The sequence below is a fragment of the Rhinatrema bivittatum genome, chromosome 3, assembly GCF_901001135.1.
Source record: "Rhinatrema bivittatum chromosome 3, aRhiBiv1.1, whole genome shotgun sequence".
Taxonomy (NCBI): domain Eukaryota; kingdom Metazoa; phylum Chordata; class Amphibia; order Gymnophiona; family Rhinatrematidae; genus Rhinatrema; species Rhinatrema bivittatum.
Window position 1 is genome coordinate 29573743 of NC_042617.1, and position 25756 is coordinate 29599498.

Genomic DNA, 25756 nt, shown 5'->3' on the forward strand with positions numbered 1-25756 from the left:
TTTCTTAGTTCAAGACCTAAGCCTAAGCCTCTGCGACCACGGATGTATTATATTTACTCTCTCTGGGACACTGTTTTCTGTACAAATGTTAAATGTTGTTCTGCTTGTTTGTTGGTTAATAAGATATTTATTATTAGTTCTTTGTAATTGTTCACATTTGAAGCTCTGTTAATGTTCTATGTAATTGCTTTCATTTACCGAAGCACTGTTTTCTGTTCAATGTAAACCGAACTGATTTGTAAACCCTTACAAGAATTTCGGTATATAAAACTGTTAAATAAATAAATAAATAAATAAAACTCTTGCCAGAGAAGTCACTTTCTGGTGCTTTTCTGCAGCACTCTAGCCAGAGGTCTGACGCTCTCTTCTAGACATGCTCAGAAAATGGGGAATCCAATGCAAATTTCAGAAAGGTGAGAAAATTGCTAGATTTGTCACTAACTTGTTAAAAAAAAAAAAAAAAACCCCCCAAAAAAAAAAAAACCCGCTTAATTAGTTCCTTGTCGTATTTGCAGTTCAAAAGTTGCCATCAGATTTAAAAAGTTGCTAGATCTAGCGACAAAATTGCTAAATTGGCAACACTGGTAGAGTAGTAGAGCCAGCAACCCTGCAGAAGGGGTCGGAGGCTGAAGAAAACATGTCCTCTGTTTGGGGTTGGTGACTGAGGGCAGCTAGAGTCATGTGAGAAGCACTGTTATGCTGTTGCTTATTTATTTATTTTAAAACTACTTTTATACCACTTACAAAAATCACAGAGGTTTGCAGAGATAAAATACATCCATAATCATAAAATGCATCACATTACATTTCTGTATTGGATTCTATCTGATTATCGTTTTGTGAACCTCAGAATTAAAGTCTTGGACGCTGTTTTTGAAAACTCTCGAATTCTTTTAAGTTGTATTTCCAAATTCACGCTGGAATAACCATCTTTTCAAAAAGTTTTCTAAAAGTGGTACTATCTGTCTGGGTTCTCAAGTGTCCTGGCACATTGTTCCAAATAATTGGTCCGGCCATTGACGGGGCTTCTCTGCCTCCTGCAGCTGATTGGCTCAGTCTGTTCAGCATCAGCTCAGAAATTCTCTTCCTGCTCCTCTGGTTGGGGGGGGAGGGGGGATGAGAGCAAGGGAGGGGGAGAGGGTGTGAAAGGTGAAGAGATGAAAGTGAAGGTACTGGGGGGAGGGAAACAGAGTAGGAGGGAGTAACACTACTGTGAGCAATGACGGAGAGAGGTGAAAGTTAGGGAGAAGAGCAGAGGTGAGAGGGGGGGGGGGGATATACCCACACATCATTACTGCCCCAGGCCGTACTCTGTCTAAAGACTGCTTTGGCTGTAGTGAATAATTGGACTGGAGAGTAATGTATTACTTGTACTTCACTTTACTGTCACTTCTACTGCGTTATCCTAGTTTGTCAAAGGTTCTGATGATCTTTCATCTCCTGTAATGCTGATAGTGTGCTTCCGGCTCTCCAGTGATGCTGATGGTGGGTTTCTAGCTCGCCAGTGATATTAGGATTCTCATAGCTCGTCCAGGATGCAGGTAGTATGATGAAGCTCATCAGCGATGCTGGAATCATAACTCTAATTAAGCAGGGATGTAGGTAGTTTGCTTCTGTTTTGACAGTGGTCCTATAGCATGCCCTTACTGCTGCAGTAATGCTGTCAGTATTGTTGGTTGTGTGCTCCTTACATGTAAATAATATTTGCAGCATGATTCTGATATGTCACTAGAGCTAAGAGTGCATGCCTGGTATGTAAAATGGGCCATTGTCTGCTCCTTGAATGTCAATAATGATTTTTATAAAAGAGAGATTCTATTTTTTAACTTTCTACTTATTATATATATTATAAATATTCATATTACAAATGAGCCCATTAAGACAATTACATATCACAAAAAAAAGTTCTAACAAAAAAAGCAAACAAATTATATAACCAATAATTAGATCCACAAAATAGGGGGAACAAGGGGGGAAAAAGGTTAAAAAAGAAAAAGCTGTGAAATGCAAGCCATGTACAGCAAGGGAAAAATGCCAAGAAAATGATCCCATTATTGAAAGCCTGTATGTTGCGTCTAACCCTCCGAGGATACAGAGCTGATGTAGAGGAGGCATTCTGATAACTGAGATTGCATGAATGGCTACAGGCACTTGGCTCTAATCTCTATCTAACCTTGCTGTGGAGGACCTGTTTCCTATGGGCTTTATGAAATTAAACAAAAACTTATTTCCTGGCGTGTAGCCAGATGGACTCAGAACGAATGGGGATAGTATCCGCACGCGGATACTATCCCCATTCGTTCTGAGTCCATCTGACTACACTAAGGAAAAGGAGATTATCAGGTAGTAATCTCAACATTAGGGAGCACCTAGAAATGTAAAATCCATTGATGCTTTATAATAAAACTAGAAAAAAAGCACCTGATGTTGCTTGGGCAGAACTATTTAATTAACATCCTTTGGGTCTCGTTTCTTCTTCTAACCATGTGTAGTAAGAGCCCCAGCCAACAGCCCATATTAACTTTTATTACTAGCGAATGATCGTAGAGCACTTAGTTATGGTAAATAGTGCCAATAGATTGCTAAAATATCTTCTTGTGGGGTCATCCGCAAAGGAACACAAGCACATATACATATATATATAATCTTTTATATATACTTAAGAAGCTGTTCTAGCAGTGACTTTAATCTCAGAGCACCTCCTGGAGAAGACTCTCAGTGAGAGTCTTGTGTCGGAGGTGGGGGCGCTGGTTATGTTATATGGTGAGAGTCTTGTGTCGGAGGTGGGGGCGCTGGTTATGTTATATGGTGAGAGTCTTGTGTCGGAGGTGGGGGCGCTGGTTATGTTATATGTAGCTCCCCGTTCTCAGGTTGAGTAGTGTGATACTTTGAGAGAAGGGCAATATGTCAAGACTTTATCCCCTGATATTACAACCCTGGATCAGAGTTTCATTGGTGTTTTATGCTGTTGCTTTGTCGTCCTTGTTAACGTTTGTAAAATTCTCTTTCAGCTGACGACAATGTCTGAGAGACTGAGTCTGAACAATCGCCAGCTAGAGGAGGAGATGAGAGACCTTGCAGATAAGAAGGAATCGGTGGCACACTGGGAGGCCCAGATCACGGAGATCATCCAGTGGTAAGTGCTTTCCTTTCCTTTTATTTTTCTGATATTTCACGTTTAAAAGAAAGCATTAGGAGGGCTCTAATGACGATGGGACCCGCCTGAGCGAGGCTCTGTCCGTCCTGTTGCAGTAATCCTTATTTCTCCCTTATTCTGCCCTTTTTTTTTTTTTTTTGGACCGAGTAGTTTTGAAAGTACACTACCGATGGATTCCAGTCAAACGTGCAAGACTAGCAAGAGGCAGATAACTGATTTCTATAAAGAAGTGGGTGAATCTGAATTAGGCCCCAGGAGAGTTGTGGACCACGGAGTATCAGGAGAGGCTGACCCAAAGCAGGACTGGCAGCAGCTCATGCTCTTGGTGCTTACCGAAATGAAGGGCACGCAGGCAGAATTCAGCAGTGAGAGATTAATGGAGATAAATGGAAAATTTGACTCCATCAGGCCCTGCGAGGAAGAGCTGGAGCAGAGAGTCTCTGATGTTGGGACTGAGAGACATCTGCGTGGAATTCACTTGGCTGTTACAAGCAAACAGTTAAGATTCTCCTCGGGAACAGGTCACTGATTTGGAAGAGAGGTCATGCTGTTCAAATACATGCAGTATTGGCACACCTGAGAAAATGGAGAGTAGCAGCCCAGTTGCAGTTATTGTAGAGCTGCTGAGAGAAATTCTGAAACTTGGCACTGGGGACTGGAAAATGGAGCGTGATCGTGCACTCAGAGTACCGGGCCAGCTATGAGGCAATCTAGGGAGTCCCTGAGTGTTTGTTGTGAAATGTCATATGTTTAAAAGTAAAGAAGGGGGGTTCTAATTAAAGCACATGGGGCAAGCTCCTTTGAATACAAGGAGAGCAAAGTGAGCATTTTTCTGGACTATAGCGCAGGGACTCAGGAAAAAAAAAAAAAGAGCAGTGTTTGTTGAGGTCAAAACAGTTTTTTCAATGTAAAATGAGGTTTAGGCTGCTATTTCAAGCACTGCTGCAAGTACTGAGTGATAAGTGGAGACAATTTAATTCCCCTGAAGGAAACGGCAGCATTTTTAACCCTGCTAGGTGCTTGGCAGGAATCTCGGCCTCACTCGCAGAGGAGCTTCACCACTTGCTTGGCTGCTGGAGCGGCTCGAGTGGATGCTGCAGCTTCACAGAGCTCAGTGGCTGAATGGCGTTCTAGTCTGTGGCAACCAGGTGGAGAGGATGATGGGCCAGAGGGACCCGGTCAGGCTGGAACAGATTCCACAGGCTGGTCAGCAGGTAGCAGATTTTTACGGGCTGAAGATGACGTGCCAAAACGTTGAGGAAATTGGAAGCAGATATGATTGCTGCTGACATTTTTGATACTCCGAAGCTGCTGTGGTGTTTGCTCTCGGGAGCTTGCAATGGAAGCAACAGACTTTTTCTTTCTTTCTTTTCTTTTTTCCTGCTTAGAGATGAAAATGTTTGCATTGAGGGGGTGTGAGGGTAATGATGCCGGGGATATACGTTGGCCTGCTGTGTGCTAAGGAGGGGAGGGGTGATGATCCTGGAATGGGTGGATGTGGAAAGGGGGTGATGGGTATTTGGGTATTAGACAGTGGAGTATGTTTAATGTGTGGGTTTGGATTATATGGTGTTGCATAGCAATGTTATAACTATGGTCATGCAACGTTAATACTCTAAATCACCCCATAAAATGTAAAAAGATGTTGCAAGAGTTAGCTAAGCAGCGTTTCAATATAAACCTTTTGTGAGACTCACTTGCCCATGGGATACCAGCTTACATTGCAGACTAAATGTTCGTGCAGTCTCTTGGAAAGGGGGCAGTTCGCAAGGGGTAACTATTCTGTTCAATAAAAATACCATTTTTTTTTGTAAGAAGATCTCTGACCTGGAGGATCAGTTCTTGTTTCTACAGGGTACCTTAAATGATGAAGTGGTGACTCTGTTGAATGTTTATAAGCCCATTGGCTCTTCTAAGCGGTTTTCCAAGAAATCTTTATTTATTTATTTGTAGCTTTTATATACCGACATTCGTTTAGACACATCACATCGGTTTACAGTTAACATAAGGTTTAGCAATAGTGCTTTACAAATGAACGATTAAACTAGTTAGCAGATAACAGTAGCAAAAAAAAAAACAAATAAGATAAAAACTATGGAATGATTGAAGGAATTGAAGATACATGCTATATAGGACAAAGCTTAAAAAGGAGAACAAAACACAATTACATAACATAATATAACATACAAGTGCAATAAATTGCATAATTGGGAAGCATGTGTTTCCAACTTCTGGTAAAAAACGAAATAGTTGTATAGGCAAAATACATCATGGAACAATGTGAGATGATAATATAAGCTAAAAGAGCAAATTAAATTGTTATAAAGACAAAAATACAAATGATAAAGAAAGCCACAAGAAGAGCATAAGCTGAACATAAGACATGCCATACTGGGTCAGACCAAGGGTCCATCAAGCCCAGCATCCTGTTTCCAACAGAGGCCAATCCAGGCCATAAGAACCTGGCAAGTACCCCAAAACTAAGTCTATTCCATGTTACTGTTGCTAGTAATAGCAGTGGCTATTTTCTAAGTCAACTTAATTAATAGCAGGTAATGGACTTCTCCAAGAACTTATCCAATCCTTTTTTAAACACAGCTATACTAACTGAATTTGGCAACAAATTCCAGAGTTTAATTATGCATTGAATGAAGAAGAACTTTCTCCGATTAGTTTTAAATGTGCTACTTGCTAACTTCATAGAGTGCCCCCCTAGTCTTTCTATTATCTGAAAGAGTAAATAACCGATTCACATCTACCCGTTCTAGACTTCTCGTGATTTTAAACACCTCTATATCATATCCCCCCCTCAGCCGTCTCTGAAAGCTAAAAGGAAAGGAGAAGAGGAAAAAGGCATTGCTAGAGAATGGAAAGCTGCAGGGAGGTAGAAAATGGAAAAGACTACTGCAATTATGAGGTTGAAGGCGCATTAGGTAAATGCTTGTGAAAAGAGCCATGTTTTAAGTTTTTGTTTTAACTTTTTTGGGCATGATTCCTGACGGAGGTCAGGGGGCATATTGCTCCAGTTTGTCGGCCGGGCTATAGACATGGCACGTGCTCTGGTTGAGTTGGGAAGGGTGGCTTTGTGAGAAGGCGTGTGTAGAGTGGCAGCGTGTTGCGTTCTGGGTGGGCTGGAGTGTGTTCAGAAGTGTAAAGTATTATTGAACCACTGCATGTTTTCAGTGTGTAGGGTTTTATGTATTAAAGACAGTGTTTTGTATTTTATCCGTTGTGCAATGGGGAGCCAATGTAAATCTTTAAGGATGGGTGTAATGTGATCTGATCTATGGGTGTTGGTAAGTATACGTGCAGCTGCATTCTGCAGAATTTGTAAAGGGTGGATGGTAGCTTTGGGGAGGCCAAGTTCAAATCTTTGAACTAGCTTGTATTGAGTACATAACTACATTATATTTGCCATACTGGGGAGGAGCCGGCTGTCGTGGTATACGTGGGCACCAACGACATAGGAAAATGTGGGAGGGAGGTTCTGGAAGCCAAATTTAGGCTCTTAGGTAGAAAGCTTAAATCCAGAACCTCCAGGGGTCCAGCAATTAATAGACTTCTCCTCCAAGAACTTATCCAAACCTTTTTTGATCCCAGCTACACTAACTGCACTAACCACATCCTCTGGCGGCAAATTCCTGAGCTTAATTGTGCACTGAGTGAAAAATAATTTACGATTAATCTACGATCAATGTTAAAGTTCTCTTTACCCTTGTTCGATGTAAACTGATATAGGATACCCTTCATGAATGTCAGTATAGAAAAGGTTTAAATAAATATAATATTTCTGATGTTCTTGATGGCTCTTCCTACTTCATCATGCCTCTGTGCCAGTACAAATCTAAGGAAACCAGGGTAATTTTGTGCCAATCCTTGTTAGAACTGCATCAAGATCCCTTGGTGAGCCTCAGATCCCCTGGTGACGCATACGAAGCATAAGCAATGGAGGGGCAAACTCAGATTTTTGAAAACAGATTGCGTAACTATAACAAAAAGTGTACACCATTTATTACAAAAAAAATGTAAAAATAGTATTTATTATAAAAAAAGAAAGGAGACCTAGGAATAAGACTAAAAGAGTAAAGAAACAGACAAATAGTTTGAAGATTCTAGTCCGAGCTTCAGTTTTTCAGCTTTTTCCTTCTGTTTTTTTGTTTTTCAGTTCAATTATCTTTCAATGCCAAAAGGGCGTAACTGTAATGGTAGGGTTTAGTATGTCAGTCTGTTGTAATAATGCTCCAAGAACAAAAGATGCTGATAACGTAGACTCAGCGACAGGGCAACTTTCCTTCTGGGAGTGGCATGTGGCTTTGGAAGAAGAGGGAAAAAAATCCTGTTCTTAAATCATCCTCGTGCAAAGCAGCAAATCCTGGGGGAAGTCCTGGATTAGTGGTCGGAAATGTATGATTCCGTCTCTTTTCCAGCTTTAATTACTCATGTCATTTGCCTTCTGGCTATGAAACAGAAAGGAATAAAATTTTGCAAGATTTGAAGTAAAAAGGAGTTCTTTGAAATGCAGGGCTCAATTCACCTCCACCTTTTCTGGTCTCTAGAAGGCTCATCTTGGGCTATAGATATTCGGAGTACTCCAAAACGTTATTCAACATTGTCATGCATTTGAGTCACACCAAAGGTGGATCCACTGCAGGTGCTCTACTAATGCCCTCCAATAGGAAGGTCTGGAGCTCTGGCTTCTGAGCTCAGTGTCAGTTTGTCAGGTTCTCTTTAGCTATGCTCTGATGCTGGAGCAGATTTGGAGCCAGGATGCCTGAGTCAGAGCGGAGCTGGAATTACAATGGAGTAGGGCTCCGGAGCTGAGGCTGAGGTTCTGGAGCTGCTCCACTTTCTGCTATCTTAAAATACTTAAAGTTTACTGAAAGTAACAAAATGCAATATGTAATTCATTTCATAAGAATAAATCAATCAGACTTCATTCAAACTATTTGGGAAAGAACATTTTTTTTATTCTTTTTGATGACTTAAGAACATAAGGAATTGCCATGCTGGGTCAGACCAAGGGTCCATCAAGCCCAGCATCCTGTTACCAAGAGAGGCCAAACCAGGCCACAAGAACCTGGCAATTACCCAAACACTAAGAAGATCCCATGCTACTGATGCAATTAATAGCAGTGACTATTCCCTTAGTAAACTTGATTAATAACCGTTAATGGAGTTCTCCTCCAAGAACTTATCCAAACCTTTTTTGAACCCAGCTACACTAACTGCACTAACCACATCCTCTGGCAACAAATTCCAGAGCTTTATTGTGCGTTCAGTGAAAAAGAATTTTCTCCGATTAGTCTTAAATGTGCTACTTGCTAACTTCATGGAATGCCCCCTAGTCCTTCTATTATTCGAAAGTGTAAATAACCAATTCACATCTACTCGTTCAAGACCTCTCATGATCTTAAACACCTCTATCATATCCCCCCTCAGCCGTCTCTTCTCCAAGCTGAACAGCCCTGACCTCTTCAGCCTTTCCTCATAGGGGAGCTGTTCCATCCCCTTTATCATTTTGGTAGCCCTTCTCTGTACCTTCTCCATCACAATTATATCTTTTTTGAGATGCGGTGACCAGAATTGTACACAGTATTCAAGGTACGGTCTCACCATGGAGCGATACAGAGGCATTATGACATTTTCCGTTTTATTAACCATTCCCTTCCTAATAATTCCCAACATTCTGTTTGCTTTTTTGACTGCTGCAGCACACTGAGCCTTTTCTTGGTTCTAGAAGTGATTATGTAATCTGAATTCCTAAATATGTGAGGATTGGGAGGAGGTCAGTGACAGGAGCAAGGGGGGGAAGCACCAGAGGCAAAAGGTTAGTTTCACTTTGTCTAGACGCTGCTTGGTGTGGTTGAGTCAGTATTCGTCTCTAATTTGACATTTCTGAGGCACACAAACAACAAAATGAAGAAAGCTATAGAGACGATGTTAGCTGCTTTGAAAAGCTTACATTAGGGTAAAGCATAGTGCAAACTCTGCCATGAGAAGTTCACTGAAAAAGTCTTTCAGTAAGAAGAGATAACTGGAAAGACATCGCTCACATATTTACAAAATAATACCAACAGAGCAAGAAAACCAGCCTTGATTGGAGGAGTTTTTTGGGGTTGTTTCTGGGTCTGAGAGTTCGAAATGCCACCAGCAAAGCAAAAAGATGTAGAGATGGCTCTGCTGGTGTGGATTGCCCAACCTTTTTCTGGCGTAGAATTGCCTTCATTCAGTTAAATGCATTCGCATGTGACGAGTCTGTTTCCTTTTTTCTCTCTATTCTGCACTATTTCACAGATCCTAACGGTTTCTCTTTTGGACCCAAATCCCCATCCCTCCTTCCTTCGGTATTGTCCCTCTTCTGGGACTCTTGTATAGATCTTTCTGGATGCACTTCTTCAACGGCTCCGAAAAGGCTCTGTCTTCACTCCGGTGTATTATTGAGTGTAGTGCTTTGTGGTGTTTTATGTGAATTTGTGTGTGTGCATGTGTCTATGTGTACAGCTGGAACATAAGGAAAAGTGCCAATATTTACACGAATCTTCAGTTTCCCTCTTTGACCACTGGAAATATTGGGAGGTACGCAGTTATGCTTCTGAATATGTCCATAGGCTAGACAATATTTTTAATATTTGTGAGGTTAAGTAGGCTAGTGCTGCATTACACAGCAATGCTCATTGCAAGAAATATCTTCCCACCAAAGGATCCACCCCATTTACCTTAACCCATTCATGTGGGAGCAGGTTCCTGAGTGTCTGTATTGTTAAAGGAGAGCTAAACTTTAAAATGTATTTTTTAAATATTTGTAGAATACTGTTTTAGTGAACTTTCCTTTTTCTCCATGTTCCAGAACTGCACTGTTTTTGGAGTATTAACTGTTAAACACGTCTTGTTCCTCCCCTGTAAGCTGCCATTAGCATGTTCTCGTCCAGCGCTTCCCAACTGGTGTCGCGTTTCCCGGTATCCCACTGCCCCGTTGTACTTTCCTTCTCCCTTTTTCCAGCCCCCACGGGCCAATTGGAGCCTCCTTTCTTCCTACCCCCACTGCCCAATGGGAAGCCTTCTTCATTCTGCCTGCCCCCGCGCAGGCCAATTGGAAGCCTCCTCCCTTCTACCTGCCAGTGGGAGTAGGAAGAAGGGAGAAAGCCTTTGATTGGCCGGTGAGGCAAGCATCGCATAGCTCGGGGGTGGGGTGGGAAGAATAGCAGTGTTGAATTCTGACGAAGCAAGGCCGCCACGAGAGCCCATTCCCGTGGCGGTGAAGAGGAAAACCCGACCACGACGAAGCAGGCCACCACGGGAGCCAAATCCCATGGCGGTGAAGAGGAAAACCCGACCCCGACCAAGCAAGGCTGCCACGGACCATGGCGGCGAAGAGGAAACCCGACCCCAACCAAGCAAGGCTGCCACACTCCGTGGTAACAAAGAGGAAACCCGACCCCAACCAAGGCCACCACAGGAGCCCATTCCCGTGGCAGCGAAAAAAGAAGGCCCGCCAGAGTAAAGCCACGGTGGAACTGAAGCCCATCCCTGAAGTGAAGGAAGAAGTTGTTTTTGGTGAGAGCTGGTGTGTCTGTGTGTGAATGAGTGCCTGGGTGAGAGCTGGTGTGTCTTTGTGTAAATGAGTGCCTGAGTGAGAGCTTGTGTGTCTGTGTGTAAATGAGTGCCTGAGTGAGAGCTTGTGTGTCTGTGTGTAAATGAGTGCCTGAGTGAGAGCTGGTGTGTCTGTGTGTGAATGAGTGCCTGGGTGAGAGCTGGTGTGTCTGTGTGTGAATGAGTGCCTGGGTGAGAGCTGGTGTGTCTGTGTGTGAATGAGTGCCTGAGTGAGAGCTTGTGTGTCTGTGTGTGAATGAGTGCCTGGGTGAGAGCTGGTGTGTGTGTGTGTGAATGAGTGCCTGGGTGAGAGCTGGTGTGTGTGTGTGTGTGTGTGTGTGAATGAGTGCCTGGGTGAGAGCTTGTGTGTCTGTGTGTGAATGAGTGCCTGGGTGAGAGCTTGGGTCTGTGGGTGTGAATGGATTCATGGGTGAGAGCTGGTGTGAATGGATGCATGGGTGAGAGCTTGTGTCTGTGGGTGTGAATGGGTGCCAGGTGAGAGCTGGTGTGAATGGATGCATGGGTGAGAGTTGGTGTGTGTGGGTGCCTGCATGAGAGCTTGTGTGTGTGTGTGTGTGTGGGTGGGTGCCTGCGTGAGAGCGTGTGTGTGTGTGTGTGTGTGTGTGTGGGTGCCTGCGTGAGAGCTTGTGTGGGTGCCTGCGTGAGAGCTTGTGTGGGTGCCTGCGTGAGAGCTTGTGTGTGTGGGTGTGGGTGCCTGGGTGAGAGCTTGTGTGAATGGGTGCGAGAGCATGTGTGTGTGATTGAGAGCTTGTATATAAGAGAGCATGAGTGTGATTGAGAGAGAGACTGGTCAGGGAGGTGATTGGTGTGAGAGAGACCAAGACTGGTCATGGGGTCTAATTGGGGGTGTGTGTGGTGTGTGAGTGAATGGTTGTGGGCGCTAAGGAAGAGGACTGTGAGGACAGAGCTTCAGCAGCCCTTGCTGCTTCTGGTGAGTGCTATTGGCCTGGAAGGGAAAGGAGTAGGAGAGTTGCTGGAGAGGGTAAGTAAAGGTGGCTTTTTAAATTTATTTTTCTTGATTGACTGCCATTTTAATTATTGGGTATTATGCGATGTCGGCTGTTTTGAAATATTTTATTGATATTTGGACATGTTTTGATAATTTTTATGAGTTTTTAATTGTTGGATATTATTCTGTTCAGCAGCTGTTTTGTAACATTTTTAGTAGAGCTTTACAATTATTTCTGTGTGAGGCTCTATAGCAGCTTGGCTTGCTCTGTTTTCCTAATAGGAGGTGTATTGGTGTTTAGGCCTGGTTTAATAGTTGTATTTCTTAGATAGGATTGTTACTGTTTGAGTGTGTTCCATAATACAAGTATAACTTTGTGCGGGTTAGTTTGTATGCATTATTGCAAATCCTGAGAGTCTGTTAGGTGCAATATTTCTCTTTCCATTTCTCAAGGTCCGCACTGCATGCAGAGTGGCTTTTTTGATTTTCCATTCCAGTTTCTGTCTCCATATTTATAATTTGTGGTTTTTCTGTACTTGGTGAAGGTCAGTTCTGGGTGTGTGACCGAGGTGAGGTATTTAACTAGCATGTAGGCATTTGTATCAATCTTATTTGATGTGTTTTCTCAATAGGATATGCATTAGTGGTAAATTACTGTCTTTTCATAAGGAAGGCTATTTTGCCTGGTAGTAAAAGGAGTTTGTTTTGCTTTTACTGGGATGTGATCAGAACCAGAATATCTTTTTTGTATGGCAAGTTGTACAGGGTAATGCCCTAGATCTGCTCTGCACTCATTGCTGGGGGTTGAGGGGGTTCCTGAGGATGCAGAATGTATATTTACATTTTACCCCGTGACGGTCACATTTTCAGTGTGTCACGCATGTGAGAACCATCTGTCAGGTGTGTCCCGGCCAAAAAAAAAGTTTGAGCACCAGTGTTCTAGTCCATTTATTCTTTCAGAAAAATCGTGCGCACACTTGGTCCGGCATACTATATGGATCATCAGAAAAACCTGTTTCAGGAATGGGACTTTAAAACAAGAACTAATGTCTGCATCCCATGTGACCATTACTTCTTATCTTTACACTTGTACCAAAAATCAGAAGCAGTTTCTTGCATTTTCATGGGAAATTGAATATAAAGTGCATTACTTGCATTCCTGCTGAGTTCATACCGAAAAGAACATTGCAACTTCTGTGTAAGATATGCTAGACTCCTTTAATGCTAAAAACAGTGGGATGTGGAGCCAATGGGGTATGTACCTGCAACATTGGATTTGAAGAGGCAACCTTGTTTGGCACTTGGCGTATTTATTTCGAATTCTTATATTCCACCCTCTTCAATTACAGTCATTGAAGGCGGCTTGCACCTCTGCCCTACTACAAATCATTTTTTCTGCATAGGGAAAGCAAGCTTCATTTTTGTAGGAAATTTCTGTCGTGATTGGAAAATGCCAAGCCCCAGCTCCTCTTTTTAAGAAGTCACCAAATGCTTGGCATGCCGGTGTTAAAGGTGTGCCAGGCTGAAGCAGGATCCGACCCAGATAACATTCTAAGCTTGCCAATGATTGGAAAAGGTGCTCTAGCAAGCCCAGCAATTGTTAATTGCAGCTGTAAACTTAAAGAAACCAGAACTAAATACACATTACTACTGCCAAAGGTAAGAGGCTTCTCGAGGGAGTGTATGAAATGCTCAAACCATTCCAAGAAGCCACCACAACTCTGGTGCATCTCTCATTGACCCTACAGTAGTTGAAATGTGCAGAACTCTTGGTGCAAAAGAGAAAGGAGCCTCTTGTTTTCTGCCCTCTAGCTTTTTGGAAAGCACACAGATCTTCACTACCTTTATTCATATAAGGGGTGCTGAGGGCAAAATGACAGACACTATTCTTAAAAGCAAAATTACTGGCCATATGAATAGGTATTTCCAAACTAGGTCCTCGGGGGGGGGGGGGGGGGGGGGGGCGAATAGATCTCATGCATATTCCTTGTGGAAATCCTGAAAAGCAGCCTGGGTTGCGGCCTTCAAGGATTGTGTTTAGTGATCCTGGCTTAATGGGGAAGCGTCCGCATACTTTTACCAATGGAAACTCTTTCCTTCCAAATCTGCTAGATGTTTTTAAGGTGTAAATGCAGGTAGACAAAGCTGATCCTGCTTATATGGTGTATTTGGATTTTCAGATGGTGTTTGACAAAGCCCCTCACGAGGGACTCCTCAGAAAATTAAGTCCTGCGATGGGAGGAAGTGTCCTATTGTGGACTGGTAACCGATTCAAAGTAGGACTGAATGTTCAGTTTTCCAAATGGAGAAAGATCATTAGTGAAATTCCCAAGGGATCTGTTCTGGGACCTCTGCTGTTTGACACATTCATAAATGATCAGGAAACATGAATAATGAATGAGGCGATCAGATTTGCAAATGACATGAAACTATTCAATGTTTAACTGCAGAAGGATCTTGAGAAACTTAAGAGACTGGGCATCTGAATGGCAGATGAAATTTAATGTGGAAAAGTGCAAAGTGATGCACGTAGGGAGAAATAATCCCAAGAACAGGCTACACGCTGCTGGGTTCTGTATTGGGAAAAGATCTTGGAGTCCTTGTGGACAATACCTTGCTCACTGTCTAAAAAGCAAGTAGAATATTAAGAATGATCCAAAAAAGAAATAGAAAATAAAATGGAGAATATCTCTGTATCGATCCATGGTGTGACCACAACTTGAGTATTGTATACAGTTCTGATTACCCCCGTCTCAAAAAAGGATAAAGCAGAGCTAGAAAAACTGCAGAGAAGGGCAATAAAAATGACAATGGGAATGGAACTGCTACTACTCATCATTGCTAATGTGCTACTAAACATATGCAACACTGGACAGATACGTATAAAAGACAGTGCACTCCATGGAGCAGCGACGATCGAGTGAAGACTACCTGTATGACGAGCGTGTCTATGGGAAGTGTATTCATTGTAGAGACGTGTTTAGGATTTAAAACAGCCTCAGAAAGAGAGGTGTTTATAGTGGACTTGAATATGGCCAGAGAGGGAGCATGATACACAGAGTACGGATATCTCTTCCATGCATACAGTTCCCTTATCAAGAAAGGTTAAACAAGCTAGGTCTCTACCAAGAGGAAATATAATAGACGTTTATAAAATTATGAGTAGGATGGAACAAGTAAATTGTGGATGAGTATCCTTTCAAATAGGATTAAGATTAGGGGACACTTCATGAAACTGGCAGAGGCGCTTAACAAAACAAATCAGAGAAAATATCTTTGTTGCTCAATGCACAATCAAGCCTGGGAATTTATTGCTAGAGGATGTTGTCAAGGAATCTGACATATAGGAGTTTGGACAAGTTAGTGAAGGAAAGTTTGTAAACCATTGTTAGCCAGGTAGATTTGGAAAAGCTACCACTTATTCCTGAAAAGTGAGCAACAAGGAATGGATCTGGTCTGGGATCTTCTGGGTACTTCCTAATGACCCAGATCGGCCACTTGTGGAGACAGGATGCTGGGCCTGTGGTGGACCTATGGTTTGACACGACATGGCATATCTTGTGTTCTTGCATATGTTCTTATGTTAGGAAAGTAAATTAAAGGAAAAAGAAGCCAGTATGATTTACAAAGGCATTGACTATGAATGTAAAGGCAAACAGATGAGCATGCAAAATGGACAAGAGAACCTAGAAAAGGAAGGACAGGGAATAATATGTTGTAAAGTTGATAGAAGCTGGAAAGTTAATTATTTGGAAAAGGCAAAAATGAAATAAAGGAGTCATATTATGGTAAAACAAGGTGACAGACGTTTTCAGGTATGTGTGGTATATCGATGTACAGTAGGTAGTGCTGTCTCTGCCTGCCACTAAAACACAGAGAGCTGTAGGTTAGATTTCACTATACTGGGAACTACCAGTAGAAGGGGATGTTGTGGAGTGAGGACCTGATCTATTTCCTCATCTGTAGCTTCAACATAGTACTTACAAAGCTTCCTACTCCAGTTGCTTAAACCCTTAGATAGGCTTCAGCTAGACTCTGTCATGCAAAAGAGAAAGAAAAGCCAGTGTGACAACCAAGCTGTAGTTTAATATAAGATTTTATAATTGCAGAAAGCAGGTTTCCAGGGGCTTTAAAACAATAGCAAGTGCACAACAAACCACCACTTAGCTCTTCAAACCGGCACTTATAACCAAGACCTTTCGCTTGAGAGCCCTTCTTCCTACCTCAGTATTTCACCTTGGTACTCAGAACCTGGATGAAGAAATCTTTAGGATTATCTAACTGGTGACAGTTTTGATTGCCCGATCTTTAAGCCTCTGCCAACTACAGACACCTTCTTATGAAAGGCTTTTGGCTTAACCTACAGGGTTTAACAATTCTTCCCAGCTTTAACTGCCCAGACACTCAGCTTACCACTGTTTAAACTGGCCTGACAACTAGTACAAATATCTAAAGCTTTTTAGGTCAACTACTAGTGAGGCCTAAGCAATCTTAACCACTCCTAATCCGAGAATGAACTTTCCCCAACTGCTTTACAAGGAATCATTTACTGCAGTTTCCCCCAACTCCTTTTCTACACCGTTCTGAACAAGGAATCGATTACTGCAAGCAGACCTTCAAGCTTTGGCAGAGCTTAGTCCTTAATGCTTATTAGTGAACTTTGTAGCTTTAAATTCACTCTTAGAAGATAGATTACTGTGTCTTTTAACATTCCCAAATCAAAATACCCAACACAGGGAAGCATTAGACACCCTCAGCTATATCTTATTCCTTTTCCATTTCCCTTTTAGCTATAATGAATGAGAGAGAAGCAGACACCACTCTGACTGAAGATGGCTCCCCTTCTGTCTCTGCCTCATCTTCCTCCTCTCCTTCTATAGATTTTGGTAGTGGGGACTGCTGTTAGCTCTGGATCTGGAACCTGGACCTCCTCCTTGTCAGGGTACTCTCTCATTTATAGCACCTGCCCCCACCAATTATGGAAAACCTGCTGAGCCGCTCTGATCCAGCCTACTCTTGCTCATGCGCTCTCAGAGAACTGGGTACTAGGAATTCTGGGAATTGTAGTCTCCTTTGGCAGCCCTCTTAGCTTTTCCTTATTTTGATTCTGTCTTCCCAGGGGCGGAGTCCCGATGACGACCGGCCCGGGGATTCGCCTCCCCAGCCGGCCCAGGAGATATCACGTGGTCTGCCGAGCGCGGCTCTGTCACAGCCGCGCTCAGCACAGCACGTGACTAGAGCGACCGGCCCATCGGGGGATGCCCGATCCCCCGATGGGCCAATCTGCCCCTGTGTCTTCCAGTCTATCAATTGCACAGGGACTATCACAAGTACTACTGATCCATTACAGTATGTCCGTAAAAGGATGGGGTCAAGTAGTATTGTGAGACCAAAAGGAGAAAGGAGGATAGCTGGGGGAAGGGAAGGCAAGGAGAAAAAAGAAATGCTGTACAAATACGTCACTTCAATATTCACTGAAGAAAGGATTAGAGAAGGACCACCATTGATGTAAATAAAAATAATTACATAAATGTCCTGCTTGCATAACCTCACTATGGCACTTGTGCATCACATTATGTATAAACGTTTGTGTTTTTTATTTCTGCAAACTTCAAACCAAACTAGAGTATCAAGTCATTCTGTTAAGGAATGGATTCACTTCTCTATGTGGATACTCTCTGAATAAAAAGTACCTTTTCCCTCGGACTCATCACAGTGTTTAGTTTATCCTACAGCATTTATTTCCCAAAACTTTTTCACAAATCAGCACTGCGACGCATGAGTTCGTTGACCGAGCACTGATAATGATCTCCTAAGGATTCGGGGGTTTTTTTCAGCCCTGTGTCATACGGTTTGTGGCTTGCAGAGGCTTTGCCACCTGGATTGCATTGCTAAACGTTGTCTTTTTAGGGAAGCCTCGTCCTGACATTAGATCAACTCCAGTCTCTATAAATGGTCAAAGCTTTTCCTTTTTTCAAGTGCAGCCACTTAGTGTGTGTCAGATAAAGGCCCTGCAGCAGAGCTTTGGCCAGGCTCCATGGCAAACAGATTAGTTTCTGAAGTACACTTGTGGCCCGCCCCGCGTTCACAGCAGCAGCGATGCTGTACAAGACCACAGATGGGCTTGTTTCTGACTCTTCTTTGCACACGCTTTCACCTCTAATTAAATGTCCTTATCCATGCCGTGCTGCACTCCTCCTCCATATGCACTAGGAAATTGATGCAGCTTTATGCAACTGTCCTAGCTCTGCCAGCCTTTGGAAAGCTTATAGACCAGTTTTAAAGAAGAGGTTAGTTCTCCTCTAATGCACTGGAGAGCAGAGTTAAGGATGAACAGAAGCAGGGCACAAAAGTGCAAAAATCCTGCAGATTAATCTTCTTGCACAGTTTGGGAATAGCACATCTTTTGCCCAAGGCTTTAATTTTTTTGCGGCTTCTGTAAAAGAAAAATTCCCCAGAGAAACTTCTCTAAACAAAACTGTGGAGAAACGCCCCAGGAGCCTTGCCTGGTCTCTTGATTTAGCCCTCAAGGGCAAAAGTTCCAGGAAGCTCTTCTACAAAGTTTTTTGTTTGCAGTTTCGCCCTGTGCCAGGCAGGAAACATGCCCCCTAATTCTGATCCTTAGTAGTTATTTTATTTATTTATTTAGCATTTTTCTATACCGAGTTTCCAATAACAGAATTACTGATCAATTCGGTTTACATTCTAAACAATAACAACAATGACAAGTAAATGTCTTACAATGAACAGGTCGAAATTAACTTGGATTAAGATATATGGGGGTAATAACATATTTAACATAATTAACAGGTATGGTGCCTAATGTAGGCTAGAATTTGGGTTTTGATAGTAGACTGCCAAGTTGTTGTTTTGATATTTGAATAACTCATTTGTATTTAAAAAAAATAAAAATAGTTTGTAGATTAAAGAATTAGTACTTGATGGGGGAGAATGGTGCTGTGCGGTGTTTCCCCGGTTCAATTTCCGGATAAGAACAAAAAAAAAACAAACAAAAAAAGCTGATCCTACTGGGTCAGACCAAGGGTCCATCAAGCCCAGCATCCTGTTTCCAACAGTGGCCAATCCAGGTTACAAGTACCAGCAAGTACCCAGACAAACAGATCCCATGCTACTGATGCTGGTAATAAGCAGTGGCTATTCCCCAAGTCAACTTGATTAATAGCATTTCATGGACTTCTCCTCCAAGAACTTATCCAAACCCTTTTTTTAAACCCAGTTACACTAACTGCCCTAACCACATCTTTCAGCAACGAATTCCAGAGCTTTATTGCACCATGACTGAAAGAACTTTCTCCAATTTGTTTTAAATGTGCTACTTGCTAACTTCATGGAGTGCCCCCTTGTCTCCTTCTATTATCTGAAAGAGTAAATAACCAATTCACATTGTTTTGAAGGGGTGAATAAGCATGTGGATAAAACCAGTAGATGTGGTGTATTTGGATTTTCAGAAGGCATTTGACAAAGTCCCTCATGAGAGACTTCTAAGAAAACTAAAAAGTCATGGGATAGGAGGTGATGTCTTGTTTTGTATTGCAAACTGCTTAAAAGACAGAAAGTAAAGAGTAAGATTAAATGGTCTGTTTTCACAGTGGAAAAAGGTGAACACTGGATTGCCTCAGGGATCTGTGCTTGAACCGGTGCTCTTTAATATATTTATAAATGATCTGGAAAGAGGATGAAGAGTAAAGTGATCAAATTTGCAGATAAGACAGAATTATTCAGAGTAGTTAAATCAAGCGGATTGTAATAAATTGCAGGAGGATTTTGCGATTCTGGAAGATTGGGCAACCAAATGGCAGATGAAATTCAACATGGAGATGTGCAAAGTGATGCATATAGGGAAAAATAACCCTTGCTGTAGTTCCACAATGTTAGGTTCCATTTTAGAAGTTACCACCCAGGAACAAAATCTGGGCATCCTAGTTGATATTATATTGAAATTGTCGGCTCAGTGTGCTATGGCAAACAAAAAAGCAAACAGAATTTAATTTCATTTATTAAAATGTATTAATCGCTTAACACAAAATGATCTAAGCGATTTACAATAAATTAACACTCATAAAAACATAAATATCACATAATATGCAAATAAAAAGACAAAAAATAAACATTATAAGCGTTAGGAATTATTAGGAAGGGAATGGCAAATAAAACGGAAGATGTCATAATGCCTCTATTGCTCAGTTCTGGTCACCGCATCTCAAAAAAGATAACTTTGCACTGGAGAAAGGTGGCCAAAATGATAAAGGACATAGAATGGCTCCTTTGTGAGGAATGGCTAAAGAGGATTAGGACTTTTCAGCTTGGAGAAGATATGGCTGAGGATACCTTTGCCAGGTACTTTTGACTTGGATTGACCACTGTTGGATGCTGTGCTTGATGGACCCTTGGGTCTGAGCCAGTATGGCATATCTTAAATTCTTATGTTCACTTATCTGTTCTTGGATAAGTGGGCTTGGACTGGGGATGCTACAGAGACTGCATTCATAGCTCCTGGCCTGAGGGTGTGGGGAGTCATGCTAATCAATAAGGGCGACACCTGGTGGCTGGATTTAGAGCCCACACTATATCATTCCTGAAGAAGCCCTGGTGGCTTGGCTCCCGTTCTCAGGACTGTTATTGCAATGACCAGATTAGGATAGTTGCAAATTTATTTATTTATTTGATTACTGTGTATTCCTTGTTCAAATAACACTACTCAGTGGTGTCAAAGGCAGCAAACAAATCGAGTAGAATCAGGGAAAAGGTTTCTCTTGCATCAGAGGCTCTGAGAATTTATCCAGGAGAACTGTTTTGTATTGTGGCCCTACCTGAAACCTGATTGGAATTTGTCAAGATGATGTCCTTCCTCCAACAGGATTTGGAGCTAATGAAAGACTACATTTTTTGATGATTTTGGCAGAAATGGGGAGTTTGATAAGAGTCTGGAGTTGTCCAAGATTTTGGTATCTCGGAAGGCTTTCTTGAGAGAGGATGCACAGTGGGTGTCTTGAGTACAGATGGCATAGCACCATCAGTTAAAGAACAGTAATCAACTGGATAATCCAGCTGGTCAGGCAGAATCTGGTCACTTTTACTAGTTGGACTGGACCAGGGGTCAAGGAACCTGGATAATGACTGAGGTCAGAGAGAATCTTTACAGTCTGCTCGTTGGAGACTTTTTGAAAATGAGAGAGTGAGACATTAGTTGGTTCCATCACTAGTTCGTCTGGTGTTTTAATTTTGTCATCTCAGATCTGCATAGATCTTCAGAATGTTTTTCAGAAAATAACATGCAAAGTTTTCACATTTGTCATTTTAGAGAAATAATCTGTTATGCTGGGAATCTGATTGGATGAGATTTCTGAATTTTGAATATTTCTTTTGTACTGCTCTGAGCATTGGCGATTAGTGATGGGAAGTAGTTTTTCTTTGCGACAGTTTTGAATCTGTTATCGTTTGATCTTTATTGGTCACATTTAAGTCTGTCCTTTTCAGAGCCACGTTTTCGCCAGATTGTTTCTAGGCATCTTCTTTCCTGCCTTAGGGTGCACAGCTTGCTGGTCAGCCAGGGAAGGGGCTTGTGTCCACAGGGTTTATTTGAGGCTAGTTTATCTAGGATCACTGATACTTCTCAGTTCCAGTGCTGCACCATTTGTGGATTGTGGTGCAGAGTTGACTGTGAGTTGCAAGTTCTCTCGAAAGACTTCAAGGGTTGCACTCTGAACATTGTGGGTTCTTCTGAGTAGCAGAGGCCATTGGTAGTGTTTCTGTAGGAAGTTGAGAGTCAGTATTACTAGAACATTTTCCGACCAGGATAGTGTATGTGTTGGAGTGTGGCTGAGGGCAGGAGGAAGAGGTCCAGAGTATGCTTAGCTTGCCTGTTTACGCAGCCGAGAGCAGCCGTTCCTTCCAGAAGTCTGTGACCAGTTCCCTGGTGGAAGCATCAGCATGGAGACTGAAGTCTGAGAGAGCGACTAGGCAGTTGACCTCTAGGTTGGGCTGTTGAAACATTCTAGGAGGTTGGATGAAGGGTCAATATGTTTGGGTGAATGGTATACTACTAAGAAGGCAAACTTCTCAGTTTCTGATCCTGCTAATATCATTCACAGCTGGGGACTTGTGGGATAGTGGATTTAGATGGTCTGTAGGTATCAGGGAAGAGAGTGTAAACTTCACCGCCCCACCTTCCAATTCTGCTTTGAAACAGAATAGAAAAGTGGGGAGGGAGGGCCATATTTGAATGGAATTTATTCCCCCATCCTCATGGTGTCAGGTCACTATGAGGAAAACGATCTGCTGATTCATTGGATGCCAGGTCTTGTTATTAACTGATCGGGTTTAGCAGAGGTGGTGGATGGGATTGTTGGGGGACCACTCAGAATAGCTAGATTGTAGGCCTGGCACTGGTGACATGGTTGCTTCTAGGTTCAGAACCCTTGTCTGTACCTTCCATTTCTCCAGATAGATTTAATAGGCTTAGCTTCAGAGAGGTGCATGTTTGCATTTTGTTGGAGAGGGGCAGCTGGGCCTGGTGGACAGGAGTGTGGAAGTCAGATAGCCAAGGGGTAAAGGATGGCATATAGCCCAATCTTGGAGGTAAGGACTGGCAGGGAGACCTAGCCTGTCTTCAATTTGCCTATATATTTGGCTGGCCCTCATAGTGCAATTCTTGTTTCAATTAATTTCCAGTGCTCCCAGCCCAAGCCTGTGCACTAGTAAATGGGGCAGGTTCTGAGCCCAGTTTCAACCTTTACCCCAGTGATGTCATCAGTGAGAGGATGCGTCCAACTCGTACTGACTTTTTTTTTTTTTACATAGACCCTGTCCTAATTCAGCTCCTGCTCAAAGAGCCAGGCTTTCAGCTGTTTTCAGAAATCTTTAGTAGTAGGTGCATGGCACCAAGATTCCAACTGATCTGGATGAAGGAAACTTGAACTACTGGAACTAAAAAAAAAATAGTACTGCTTGCATTCCAATTTTATTTCATGATCTTACTATAGTCTATGCGTAAATTGCTTAATGGCAAGGTACATGGATAATGTTTCTTTGAAAATGCACCCAAAGTTACCTGGGTTCAAACGTAACTATGCATACTCAGTCTAGTCACAGAAATATGTAGTCTTTCTTGATAAAAAAAAAAAAAATCCAAGTGTATTTTTCAAAATTCAGTGTGCATGCACAGTTTTCTTCACTGATCTAAATGCCCCAGGAACATTGTTTTTTATGTAGCGCAAAGTATGCACATCTTTTAGCCAATACGCAGGGGCACATTTTCAGCTAGGTGGTTTTATCCACGTAACTGAAGTAACATAGGAAAACCTGACTAAGCTTTTGAAAATTTACCCTTAATATTTCAAACTGGGTCTATTTATAAATGATCTGGAAAGAGCTAAGATGATTGAGGTGATTAAATTTGCAGATGACACAAAATTATTCAGAGTAGTTAAATCACAAGCGTATTGTGATAAATTGCAGGAGGACCTTGCGAGACTGGAAAATTGGGCGTCCATATGGCAGATGACATATATTGTGGACAAGTGCAAGGTGACGCATATAGGGAAAAATAACCCATGCTGTAAACACGATGTTAGGATCCATATTAGGAGCTACCACCCAGGAAAGAGATCTGGGCATCATAATTGATATTACATTGAAATCGTCAGTTCAGTGTGCTGCGGCAGTCAAAAAAGCAAACAGAATGTTAGGAATTATTAGGAAGGGAATGGTGAATAAAATGGAAAATGTCATAATGCCTCTGTTTCACTCCATGGTGAGACTGCATCTTGAATTCTGTGTACAATTCTTGTTGCTGCATCTCAAAAAAGATATAATTGCAATGAAGAATGTACAGAGAAAGGTGACCAAAATGATAAAGGGCATGGAACAGCTCCCCTATGAGGAAAGGCTGAAGAAGTTAGGTCTGTTCAGCTTGGAGAAGAGATGGCTGAGGGGGGAATATAATAGAGGTCTACAAAACCATGACAGGTCTAGAAAGGATAAATGTGAAACTGTTATTTACTCTTTTGGATAATACAAGGATTAGGGGGCACTCTCTGAAATTAGCAAGTAGCACATTTAAAACTAATCAGAGAGAATTCTTTTCCACTCTGCGCACAATTAATCTCTGGAATTTGTAGCCAAAGGATGTGGTTAGTGTAGTTGGGTTTAAAAAAGGTTTGGATAACTTTCTGGAGGAGAAGTCCTTAAACTGCTATTAATCAATAGGGAATAGCTACTGCTTGTTGCCAGATTTAGAGGCTTGGGATCTATCTAATGTTTGGGTACTTGTCAGGTACTTGTGACTTGGATTGGCCACTGTTGGAAACAGGATGCTGGGCTTGATGGACCCTTGCTCTGACCCAGTATGGCATGTTCTTATGTTCTTGTGGGGAATGCTCCACAGATCAGTAAAGTTAAGTGCAAAGAGGGCAAGATGCTGCCCAGCTACTGCCCGTCAGAAATGCAGACCTGTTCAGTTGCTGCCCATGAGAGTCCCAGAACTGCTTGGTTACCATGAGATCCTCCCCACTGCCCCCATCTTCTCAACATGCTGTATCCATTTTTCTGTCTTCTTCCTCCTCCAGCACTTTGCTTTGCAATCTTGGATGCGGCAGGAAGAAATGCAGCAACACACCAAGCTAGAGGGTTTGCGTCTGTGAACTATCTGAAGGGCTTTACAGTGAAACTGTAGAAATTCACAATATGCTCCTTTCATGTAGGCAAGAAGTTAGTTTCTAACTGAGGTCCTCTTATGTAGGACCTCAGCTCTACCCTAGGGCTCCATACTGGCTTTGCTAGAGAAGAGCAGCGCTGATGCCGAAAGATTTTCAAGGGAGAATATTACATCAGTTAAACGTATTATAGTTTTAATCTTTTCAAGGCTGAGGGTAAAGCTCCTGCTGCCAAGAGACCTGCGGGCTTTGCTGTAGACTTATTTCAAAGGCCCGTCAGGCAGGAATGTGAGTTCTGAGGGCTTACGCTGTCTTTCTGACAGCTTTCGAGGCTAGAACCGACATTCCTGGGGTCACCCAGCTTCTGGTGGAGAACGGGTTTTGAAGGCTGCTGCCACCAGCTGGCTACTAAAAGTACTGCAGAATGCCAGTTTAGGGAGTTAGCTTTTATCTTCTTGTGGTTAATTTTCTGTTTTGAAACACTTGCATGTTAGATCACCAATTCTTCCTCTGAGTATGATCCATCAAGGGGGTGGTTTTTTTTTCTTCCCTCTTTTTTGTGCTAGTAGGAAAATTCTGTTAAAGAATCAAATCCTTCATGTTTTACTTTTCTGTACAGTCTTCTCCTGTTCCTTTCCCAGCCCTGTCCATGATCCTAGCACACTGTTTGCTGGGCTTACCCTGTGACGTGGTTCGATCAGAAGTGATTCACAGGGTGGCTGCAGCTGATATCATTGGATAAATGGGATTGAGCTCTACCTTTATACAAGAGGAAGCTGTAAAAACCTGGTGATTCACACAATAAGAGGAATCTGAAAACATGAAGGCAATGTTGCAAAGAATTATTTTTAAACAAATCTATAGTGCATCTGATTTAGAATAACCCAAATGCGGGAGTATGAAACATTCATGAATGTGCATATGATTAATTAGCTTTTGAATGGAGTTAATTACTGTTGTCTTGAAAAAACCTGACATGTATGCAGGCCTTCTAGTGCTGACGTTTGGCACATGAAATAGAAGTTGCACCTTTTATTCTTAAATTGTGAAAATGTAAGGAAAGAAAAGGTAATGGACTATTATAGTAGGAGTCCTAAGAATAGGACCAGAAGAAGAAGCCACAGAGTGAAGAAATAAGAATCTAAGCTGATCTCCTTGTTTTCTAGGGTGAGTGATGAAAAAGACGCTCGAGGGTATCTGCAGGCCCTGGCCTCCAAGATGACAGAAGAGCTGGAGTCATTAAGGAATTCCAGTTTAGGTGCAAGAGCAACAGTAAGGATCAGACTTACTAAACAGGGATTCCAAACTCTAGTTTGACCGTGCTTTTTTCGGAAGAATGAAATTAGCATTCTACTCCTGTTTGGC

The 25756-nt window shown here is 42.2% G+C and overlaps 1 protein-coding gene across 3 annotated transcripts in view; it reads left to right on the forward strand.

Moving 5' to 3' along the window:
• Positions 1–25756, forward strand: part of CDC42BPA (CDC42 binding protein kinase alpha) — a 563297-nt gene that overhangs the window by 411322 nt on the left and 126219 nt on the right. For all 3 annotated transcript variants that reach the window (XM_029593037.1, XM_029593036.1, XM_029593038.1), the window contains exons 17-18: positions 3012–3136; positions 25558–25663. In XM_029593037.1, coding sequence (XP_029448897.1) covers positions 3012–3136; positions 25558–25663 — 231 coding nt within the window. The remainder of the gene's footprint in view (positions 1–3011; positions 3137–25557; positions 25664–25756) is intronic.